The 11709-nt window shown below is 34.7% G+C and overlaps 1 protein-coding gene and 1 pseudogene across 1 annotated transcript; one reads left to right on the plus strand and one right to left on the minus strand.

The window, feature by feature from the left end:
* Window positions 1–2292, plus strand: LOC142610876 (transcription factor DIVARICATA). The gene is made up of 2 exons (XM_075782845.1): window positions 1–1135; window positions 1605–2292. The coding sequence occupies exons 1-2, from the start codon at window positions 711–713 to the stop codon at window positions 2104–2106; spliced, it is 927 nt and encodes a 308-aa protein (XP_075638960.1). The 5' UTR covers window positions 1–710; the 3' UTR covers window positions 2107–2292.
* A 293-nt stretch (window positions 2293–2585) lies between these two features.
* On the minus strand, window positions 2586–11457 carry LOC142608782 (putative F-box protein At3g23970; annotated as a pseudogene).
* Window positions 11458–11709: the final 252 nt, after the last annotated feature.

Here is an 11709-nt window from a genome sequence, read left to right on the forward strand (position 1 = left end):
CACTCTCACCTCTCTCTCTCTCTCTCTCTCTCTCTCTTTCGGTTTTGCTTTGGCCTCCCAAGCTAAAAGCAAAAAAGAAAAATAACCCCACAAGCAAAAAAAGCCAAAATCTTTCCCACTATTACTATAACCAGTAACCACCACTTCATTTCTGAAGAAATCACTCTGCTCTCTCTGTGCTTCTACTCCTATTTTTATCAACTGGGTATTGTTTGTTTTTTCCTTTTGATTCTGGTTCAACTTTCAAGTATTTAGTTTTATTTTTTTAATTTCTTTTCTATGGTTGGAAGTTCTGTGTATCACTTTGTGAAGCTTCAAGTTGTCAAATTTATCACACAGACTTGATCTAAGCCTTGCTTTCCTTTGTTTTTCTTTTGTGGGGTTTTGGATCTGATGTGGAGGTCTAGGGTTTATCTTTGAGGAAAATAAGATCTGCTTTGTTTTCTCACTGTTCTCGAAATTTCCTTGGGTTTTGGAAAGTTGGGTCTTTTCTAGATTCTCTATTCCTCACCTTATGCTTATGTGAAAAAGGTACTCATATTCCTTTCAAATGCTTCTTATTTAGTGCCTCTTTGGCCATAAGACCTCCACTTCTCTCTGCATTTCCTATCTTGGGTTTCTCTCTCTTTGAACTCCCAGAGAGAGAGAGAGAGAGAGAGAGAGAGAGAGCTGATATTGTGCTTGGTTGTACAGTCTAACTGCTTATAACTATGAATCCGGAAATTGAAATTCAGTCTCCAGCCTCCTATTTTCAGAATTCTAACTGGTTGTATCAGGAAAGCAAGGGAACTAATTGGACCTTGGAAGAGAATAAGCTGTTTGAGAATGCTCTTGCTTTATTCGATAAGGATACCCCGGATCGATGGCTTAGGATTGCGGCCATAATCCCGGGCAAGACTGTAGGAGATGTGATGAAACAGTACAGGGAGTTGGAAGAAGATGTTAGTGACATAGAGGCGGGCTTGATTCCAATTCCTGGTTATGGTAGTAATTCTTTCACACTGGAGTGGGTGAACAATCAAGGCTTTGGTGATTTGAAACAATTCTATAGTGTTGGTGGAAAGAGGGGCGCCTCTACTCGGCCTTCTGATCAGGAAAGGAAGAAAGGGATACCATGGACAGAAGAAGAGCACAGGTATTGCATGCCTTGGTATATAATTTGTATAAAATATGTGCCCTGACAATTTGGAATGTGAATGAGATATGATTGGCAAATCTAGCACTCAGAGTTATTGTGGAGCTCGATTAATTTATTGAGGATCCGGACCCTAAATTTTTAAGATTAAGGCTTAGTTATTGTTGTTGTATGCTAGTTTACACTACAATTGAACCTATAATGGGATTTGTTTTCTCGTTCGTATCTATAAACCAAAAGGTTTGAATTGAGATGTTGAAGATAACCTTATATCATGATGTATATGTTTGCGAATTGAATTTTTCCTGATAGATCTAGTTTTAATTAGTTTAAAATTTGACTTGTAGATTAACTGTTCATATTTGCTATTAAAAATCGCTTCATCATTATTCATTTTTCTATTTGTCTGGCTTTCAATTTCTTAGCGTCCTCCTGCAAATTTTTAATTTTGTGTTAATTCTAACTACAGGCAATTTCTGCTGGGTCTCAAGAAGTATGGTAAAGGTGACTGGAGAAATATCGCTCGCAATTATGTGACCACTAGGACCCCTACACAGGTAGCTAGTCACGCTCAGAAGTACTTTATCAGGCAGCTTTCAGGAGGGAAGGATAAGAGAAGGTCTAGCATCCATGATATTACTACTGTCAATGTTCCAGAAACTAAATCTCCTTCTTCAGACAGTAAAAGATCTCCTTCACCAGATCACTGTGCAATGGTTATGCAGCCTCAGCAGCATCTAGAGACGGGCATTATCAGTAGACAGCAGCAATATGACTGGAAAACACCATATGAGACCACAACCATGGCTTTCAACCCAGCAAATATAAACATGTTCATGACACCATTTTGTGGGATTTCTTCATATGGACCTAACCTGCAGGAACAAAATCTATTCCGGAGCACCCTTCACGGATCTCAGTTTGGAGCTTACAATACAATGTTTCAGATGCAGCCAATGCAACATCAGTGAGAGTTCTGGAGGAATCTAATGCCAAACCATGCTATATGATGGTTTTATGTGAATATGTTGATAAGGACTTTTAGTTAGTCCGTAGTAATTAGACTCTGCAAAGAAATCAGTTAGTTGATATCATGATTGATATTCAAACTTGGAAGGAAAGTTTATTTTAATGTGAAGTGTAGCTTTCATCACTAATGCTGCTATGTTGTGTGTTGGGGAATTAAGGGTAGTAAGCAGTCCTTTTCTTGTGCTTTCATGTGTTTTACATTTTGCTATTGTTCACAAGATTACATTGAGGATCATGGTCAAAACTATATAGTAGGTTGATAGGCTCAAGTTATCACCCAGTCACTTCTCTTTGGATGGTGGATGAGATACGGGCATTAGCGAGATAATTATCTTGTGGAGGTATATTGAAAGCTTTAAACTTGTGAATATCATTCGTAATGTGATTTGTCAATATGCATTTGAACAAATTTCTTGTAGCTTTACTTCCCGAATACGTGGATGCGTCTCCTTTGGCGCTTTTCAATAAATTGTTTAGTTATAAAATAACACAAAAAAACCTTGGAGCTATGTTCTGTTACTTGGTGGACATGTAGACCTTTGCATGATAACGATTGTTCTGCAATAAAATAAGTTGTGTTAGTGGTTATCTAGTATCAAGTTTATTAATTATTTTAATCTATATTTACTGTTATCCCCCACTGAAGAATAGGATTGGTCTCAATAATATTCTTGTTTTGAGAATGAACTGTAGTAGTGAAGCAGAAAATTAAAATGCCTGCCTGGGGTGCAACATGAGGAACATGGTTGCTTTGCATGCATTTGCATTATTAGCCCAATTGGAAGGAGCTGATCCGAGGACAGTAGTTCCTATCAGCAGGTGCCTAATCCAATATGCCTTCTCACAAATGAACCAACGAAAAGAGGAGCAAATCAAGCATTTGATTTTGAAGTGATTTTAACTCCTATGGGTGCTATTGGTCATTTCAATTCCAGACTTTGATGCTGCATTGCATGTTAAAAGGCTCTGTCCTGAGACTCTATAAAACTACTTAGCTTTAATGAGGTGCCTCTTTTGCCCAAAAATAAAAGGATATGCCGTCTCACAATGCCTCTCTCCCTATGACATTGTTTGCTTTTCTCTAATGCCTTTTTAATAAAACATGATTTATACACTTATTGGCAATTAATATACTAAGCGTTTGAGGATCGAACCTTGACCCAAGCCATGACCAAGGGCCACTTGGATTGAGTTTGACAATCGAATCTTGACCCAAGCCATGACCAAAGGCCACTAGTGTAAGCATCATATGCTCAATTCTTCTTTTCCTTTATTCCTTCACGAGGATGACGATTTCTCTTTTTCTAGATTACTTGCTGAGGTTAAAGATCTAATGAGATGTACTAGTGAATATAATAAATTAAACAATCCATGTAACTATAATGCGTGTTTTCCTTTTTGTTCTTCTGCATATTCTTTTGAACCACAAGACAAGAATTTTTTTTCTTCACTCTAAACCAGTTTTCAATTGTACCAAAGACTTTCTATTCCTTTGGACTCTTTTTAGTCGACATCAAAGGCATCATACTTTTATGATTCTCTAGTGTACCATACCAATTAAAGAAACTTGGAAAATTGTCATGCTGTTATCCAAATCCTGCTCTCTCTTGTGACACTGCATTACAATTGAGTATCTAGCTTTTCATGACGTTTTAAAAAGCTCATGATGCTCGTTAACATTCTCCAATAGGGCAGTGAAATATTATCATCATGACCTTCCATTTTGTGAAAACACTGACAGTATCAAGAACCATCTCCCTAGTCAGGTGCAGCCTGAAAAGAATGATTTTATTATTAATTGATTAATTAATCCTACTAGTGGTTATGCGAATTGAATCCCATGCGGTAGTAATTTGACCATTTTGAAAATAAGATGGGGAAAGGAAGAAAATAAGAACACGTGTGCTACGAAATTAACCAATGTGCAACTACTTCCACAATTTTGCTAAATTAAGTGTTTGGGGACCACAATTCGACTCCCTATGATCACTCTAAAAACAAGCCCACGAAATATTATATCGAATGTCATAAAAGACTTGAGTATGTTTTTCTCGTCACCAATTAATTTTGAGATGGAGTGACACAATCTACAATTTGACAAGTCATCAGGAGACAAAGATTGTTGGGAGGACCATATTTTGGCTCCTTACAATAGCTCTAAAAATAGGCTCGTGAGGCGTGATATAAAATGCAGTAAAAGATTTGAGTTTATCTTCTTCATAACCAATTAGTTTTAAGGTAGAATGGCATAGCTTATAGTCTCGCAATAAAAACTCAACAATCTTGTAATTTTATTGTTTATGATAACCCACCACCTTTTGTGGAGAATTCACTAGCCATTGATAAGGTTGTGCTTGTTTTTCAGGATTTTTTATGTTAAATACATTTTGCTCTATTTATCCACAAAAAAGGGAAAGGGGGTGGAGAAAAGAAGACATTTTGTTAATTCCGAAAGTAGGCTAGTTTTATTAAAAATAGAGTTTCAACCTTTGAAACATTTTTAATTTTTTTCCCTAGTAGATACACAAAATTATACAAGAAAATTAATTTAAAATCTCATTCCTTTTTTTTTTTCCCCTAACACCATAGCACTACTGAAGAAAAAGATCTTTAAAAATGGTGTCTCCTGGGTATGTGCCTTATCCACTATCAAGTTATCTTTTCCATCATCTATGATGACTTTAACATATTCAAAAAGATTATTCAGCTAAAAGTTCCTCAAATATTATGCATTATCAATTCAAAAGTGATATATGACAATAGAATTTCCTGTTGCTATTGGTTTTGTTACCCTCTTTTCTTTAGCTATTGCTAATTACTGATACTGGCATTGACATTGCTATTACTTTTGCAACTGAGAAGGCTAAATGAGTTATTGTAGGACTACCATTTTTATCACCCTTTTTCACAACAATTTATGTGACAAATTGTGATTATCTGCCAGTATTTTTATATTAATCCACCATTTTTTTTTCATCCTCACACAAGAACTGTGGTAAAGTGTATAGAATGGGGTATGGTCCTAAATTTTTGAGGCTAGAGCCCACCATGTTGCTTGCACTTACTTTTTGGGGTCCTACCCACTCTCCAAACACTTCAACCAGAATGACCAATATGAAAGGCATTACCAAGAAAGAAAATAAAGTAATGTTAAAAAGTGTAAAAATTTTGTCCTTGTTAAATGACAGTATTACCCACATTCTTTTTAAAAAGGAGTAGCTTTTATGCAAGTTGCACAGGAAAGCACTTTGGCTACTTTATTCTATTTTTGATCAAGCCTTTGTGTTGATTTGAGGCCACATACCCCAGTCTCACACTTTTGGCTATTTTGTTTTCTTCTATGCTTGCTTTTTATATATATATATATATATATATATATATATATATATATATATATATTCTGATTCTTCCCACCAATACTTTCAATAAAACATTATTTGTCAAGAAGAAGAGGGGAAAAAAAAAAAAAGCTTTGCCGACTCTCTTGTTGAGGATTTATAACTGATTCCAAAAAAAAAAAAAAAAATAGGGACTAAGATTTTGTTATTATTACTCTATTGATGCTTAAAATAAAATTGGGTTACCTAGTCACTACTTTCATTAAAAAAAAAAAAAAAAAAAGGAAGGGTAGGAGGTTATCCAAAATAAAATTAAAATTGAAGAAAGAAATAAAGCAAAAGTTGTCACAGAAAGCTTTTTTCCTTTTTTTTCTTTTTTTTTTTAAGGAAACTTTATCACAGAAAGCTTAATTATTAGGACCATCATTTTTCTCTATAGTGCATCAATGCAGGTCCACAGACATTTAACAACGCTCTCTTATGGGGTCTTTTGGCTCATAGTACAGAAAATAATTGTATCAATGCAGAAAGTGGAAGATTGTATATGCCATTATATTATTGGGCATAAAAATAACTCGTGAATTTTGTGTCCAAACAGCAGAAACAAAGTTTCTTATATAATAATAGTACCAAAAGAAAACAAGTTTCTTATAAAAATACATTCCTTATAATGACTTCATCAACAAAGTGGCAAGAAATTTATGTATTGAAAAAGCAGTTGTTGGGAAATACGATTACATAACGAAGCTGACACACTGTATGAGCTGTGTGATGTGTCTGATTGCATTGGCAATTTAAGGGTACAATCCTTATCATGTCTTCATTTTGTTGGTACTAGTTGTAGAACACTTCTGCTATCATTTTCTTCTATATAGTATTTCCATTCTCTTAATTAGTACTTACTAAATTGTGAATTGGTGGATTCCATACCTCATTGTTGATATCAAACAGTTTACCCAAAAAGAGTTTTGTGTTCTGGGATTTTCTTCTTATTCATTTTTTTATAGCTCACAATGTACATAGCTAGATGGGCTTTGTGACTTTATCTCTCTGTGCAGAATGGCCCATTGCTCTATGTACCTTGCCTGTTTGAATCTTCAAGCAGGAGAGGAAAGAATAAAGATTGTCTTGGTCCATATGCTATTATGCTTCTTTTGGTTTGTAATGTAAAATCCTGTGTTTCTCTCTTTTTCTTTTTCAATAAATTATTGTTTATATAGCTGGGGAAAAAAATAGTGAACAGTCTTACATATTTGCAATGTCATTGTAGTGGAAGGTACAATGGTGATTTCTTGACCTATCAATATCGCTACTACTTGACAAAAGAAAAAAAAAAGTGTTGGCATTGCATACTGCAATATCGTTAAAGGATCTATCATCTCACAATGTGACACAACCATTGGATTTGGAAGACAATAAGCATAAATTTCTCAAGAGGTTTGCCTTTTGTGCATCAGAGGATGCTTATTGTCACCAATAATGCAACAGATCGTTTACAAATTACAATACTTCCAAGTTCGAATGATTTTAACTTTACAGTACCTATTATCTACTCTCTCACTTTTATAGCTATAAAAAAGCATACCTTTTTACCTAGTAGGAATAAGATTGATTAGTTCCAAGAAAGCATCGCGTCAAGAATAGAAGTTAAGGAATTTTGTTTGGTATAGTTCTTTAAATCCCAGTTTCACTTTTAAATATATATAATCAAATATTGTTAAGAGTCTTGTAATTCAAAAATATTGTCTAACTTTTTTATAGAACTTAAGATTTGAATCCCTCTTCCTGAATTAATATAGGCAAAAAAAAAAAAAAAAAAACTAAATATATAATCATAAAACATTGGTTAAGATAGAAAAAATGCATAAAAGTTGTATTTAATACTAGATGGTAGATTCCAGCTTATTAACCTTTTCTTTTTATTCACAATTATGTGTGTGTGGGAAATGGTTCTAGTTGGTTCAACTGAAAAAGTCTATCATAATTGAATAAGAAATATGAGGTTCAAACTCAGTTTATTCCAAAACTAACTGGTGTATTAGCCTGATAATAAGAGTGATCATTATAAAGTAGACGTCGTAAATTTAAATTCTACCTTGTCTATCAAAATAAATAAATAACCCTGAGGATTACCATAAAACTTCGTCGCCAAAATCAACAAAACGAAAGAATTTAAGAGGACACTTTTCAATCTCTTTTATATTCCCATATTTATTTATACTAGTCGCAGACTCACATGATATATGGGGATAAACAATTGTTTTGAAATTGTAATATAATGTGTAATTTTTTTCCCCTGAAACTTAAATAATTTATATATGTTCAGTCCAATTTGGTCAATTTCAATTCCATTCAATCCAATTTGGTCCACTTGTTCAATTTCAGTCTTCTTCAGTTCATTTTGGACTAATTGGGTCTTAATTGATTCTTTTTATAGGTTGCCTTTTCAAGCTAAGCTCAAAAATTCATTTTATTTTCTTAATTTTTGGGTAGAAAAGTATGAAATTTTATTATATTTAAGCTAAACTCTTTAGTTTTGATTAAAAAAAATACAAATAAAGTAGACATTAAAATTTAGAAATATGAGTCCTAAAAATGCAATAAAAAATAAATAAATATTCAAAAGTCCTATTTGGTCCATCTATCCTTTTCGATACACTTTGATTTTATTCGGTCCATTTGGTCCACACTGATCCTATTATGTTCACTTCAATGCTATTTAGTTCACATTAGTCCTATTCGATCCATCCTGTCCACTCTGGTCCTATTCAATTGACATTAGTCCACTTCGGTGCTATTCGGTCCAACTTGTTCTATTCGGTCCTATTTGTTCCTATTCAGTCCATTATGCCTACTTTGGTCCTAATCTATCTATTCGTTCTTATTCAGTCCCCTTAATCCTTTTCGGTCCACATAGGTATACTTTGTTCTATTCGGTCTATTTTGGTCCTATTCGGTCCATGTCATTCACCCTGTTTCCATTCGATTCTATTCTGTCCATTTGGTCCACTTCATTCTATTTAGGCCAACTGTATCCACATCAGTCTATTCAGACCACTTCAGTTCATTTTTGTTTACTTAAATATAGGAAAAAAACATATTTGGGTTGAGAGCACCTATTTTAAATTCAAATATATATATATATATATATATATATATATATATATATATATATATATATATATTTGAGACTAGTTATATCTAAAATCTTAAGCATATCATTTATTGTTGCTACATTTTTATTAAGTAACATTAATATAGTATTTTCGTCCACTTTAGTTTAATTAAATTTAAGTGAAAGACTTTCTAAATATAAAAGATATGAATATACAAATCTAATCTTTAGGGCAGTTACTTATTTGCAAAACAATGAGAAGCCTTAGAAGACAAAATTAAGGTAAAATCCTACTTCACAAATTAATAAAAAAAACTTAGGAGGTATTTCATAAATAACTCTTGTATAGTAGAACTATGCCATTATATATTACTCTATATATAATGAAGAATAAGTGTATTTGAAATCTATTTATTTTGCTAAAACTGAAAATTTTTTGTTAAAAGTATTGTAAATAAAGGTAAAAATTAGCAATATAAAACGAGAAAATATGCTGTGGGGTCCATGAATAATAGTAAAAATAAGCTGAATAATAAAATAAGTTAGAAAAAATAATCCATACTAAACGCATACTAAATATCAAAAAAATGATTTACGTATATAAATTAGAAAGCTACCGAATGAAAGCATGACAGCCATTATATATTATTACTCTTTCTATGATATTTACTCTTTAATTATTATATATAAAGTAATATATAATGGTACAGCTACAAAATTCATATTGGTAATCAATTATTCCAAAACATAATTTCACTATATTAAAGTATCAACTAACTATAGTTTAGTCCCTCAAAAAAAAAAAAAAAAAACTAACTATAGTTTAGAGAAGGAACAAAGAGAACAAGAAAAACACTTCGAATGGTTAGCCTTTCAAACTTCGGAAATGGTGTTGGCCGCGATGGTTGCCCTCAAATTCATTGCGCTCTTCTACTCTTCTAGTTTAGAAGCAAGGTTTGCGAGTGTAAGTAGAAAATCCCATTCACGCTTCGATGGGAGAGGAACTGGTGTTGGCCACGATGATTGCCCAACTACGAAGACATATTTTGCATATACATTGTACGCTTCCAAGCTGGAATTGCCTGATAAGATTCTTTCCCTATCTCGTAGTCGGCCGGCCATTGTTAATACCTTCGTCCGCATGTTACACATGACAATGTAATTGTGAAATTGTAAGAAAACAATTTCGCCAACATTTGGATGGAAAGCTAGCAATGAACCAGGCGGCGAGATCTTGTTTGCTATCTTAACAAGATCGGTGTACTCTGAAACCATGTCCTTGAAGTAAATTTTGTATTTCAAACACCATTTTCCTGCATTATTGTAATCCTAGAGTTCCCAAACAGAAAAATAATGGCTATTGCTATGGTTTTGAAAAAAAGGCTTTTGGAATATCCGGAGACGCCCTTGGAACACTCCAGTGTAGACGTAGTCTCCAACGCAAAGGTCACTGGGCGGATCAATATAGCGGCATCCTTGTGCTTCGTTGAATAGATCGAACACGACGAAGCCTTTGATCGTTCTATCATTTTCGTCCACCCAATGCAGCATCCCATTGCAGGCAACAACACCAGCATTCGAAGACCTTGTACGAAAGGGACTCAATGCGCGTGGTGACGAAGCAAGAGAGTCGCACCATTCACCGGTGTCGGAAGAAAAGATCTGCATATGTATTTGAGTAGTGTTGGATTCAGTAGGAGAAAGAATTCGTACCACCTTGTAACTGTAATGGGCATTGATAATACATCCCTGCTCTTTATCACAGCTATATAGATTGCATATAAAGCCCACCAAAACGACTCTGTTACTCTGCGGGAACGGAAGGCGAGGGAGCGTGATCCATTGTTTGGTAAGCGGATTGCAGATGCAATAATCCCAAAAGGCTGGCCCCAAATGCCCGAAACGGCTCAAACTTCGTACCAGCAATAAGTCATTGAACGATGCTTCAATGGAAAAGGTATTATAACCTTTTCTTGCTTGTTCGATATCGGGAAGAAAGTTGAGAAAATTGAGTCCGTCACTGCCACCGCCACTGTCCCCAGAATCATCATAGAATGTGATGATGCCGAAAAAATCACCAGTGAGTTTCAAGCACTCCTCAAACCAAAGCAATACCTGCGAAAAGAAAATAGAGAACCTAAAAGAGAGCACCGGTGTGGTGCCGGCCAAAAACCCTCCGAAAGTCAAAGTTAGAATCTTGTTTCTTCAACCCTAGAATGCCAGAGTTAAGAATATTGTGCGTACCTCGATATCTAGGGTTTCTGGGGTATTTATATTGGGTAGAATTGCCTTTCTTTTAGGATACAACTTCCCTCTCAAGTTCCTTTCCATATAGGAGTCTTCTCAAATGTGTGTTGCAAGAAGTTCAAGTGTGCACGCTTGCGTGGGGATAAAGCAAAAGTTGATTTAAAATATATCAAATGACATGCAACCTGGAATCTATAATTAATTCATACATGACGGATTCTCAGCAAAATTGAACCGTCATAGTCACGTCACCTATGGTGTCGATCCGTCTTCACACTCTCCGTCCCTTCAAGTTCTATGGGAATATCCGTCTCCTATTTTTATCCCCTTCAGAATGGAAGAGCGAGGGTATTGCTGTTAAATGGTTTGCCATAGTGTAACACAAGAGTAAAGGGGTCTGTGTCTGACTTACTGAATTGGTGGCGGTGGTGAATGTAGCTGCGAACAAACTGAGGATGGGAAATCAAAGAATGCCAGCGCTTCGACACAGACTTACATTGGAGAGCCCATCAGCAAGGGAGTCGATAAAGGACCTCGAACAATAGAGCATCAGGCAGCTTTTCGATATCGATTTGGATCGGATCATTCGCCATTATTCTTCTTCTTTTTCTTCTTTTATAACACACAACCAAAGAATCTGTGTTTGTGCTTTTGATTGACTCCACCACCGTCATGGAAACAGAAGTTTAACAAACCTGAAATGTAATTTAACTCTATGGATTTGCTTTTAAATATATGGGTAAATTACCTAGTTGGTCCTTATCTTTTACATCAATTGTTAATTTGATCCCTAACCTTTCAATTGTGTCAATTTAGTCCTTCACCTTTTAATATTGTGTCAATTT

This window comes from Castanea sativa, chromosome 9 (assembly GCF_040712315.1).
Source record: "Castanea sativa cultivar Marrone di Chiusa Pesio chromosome 9, ASM4071231v1".
NCBI lineage: Eukaryota > Viridiplantae > Streptophyta > Magnoliopsida > Fagales > Fagaceae > Castanea > Castanea sativa.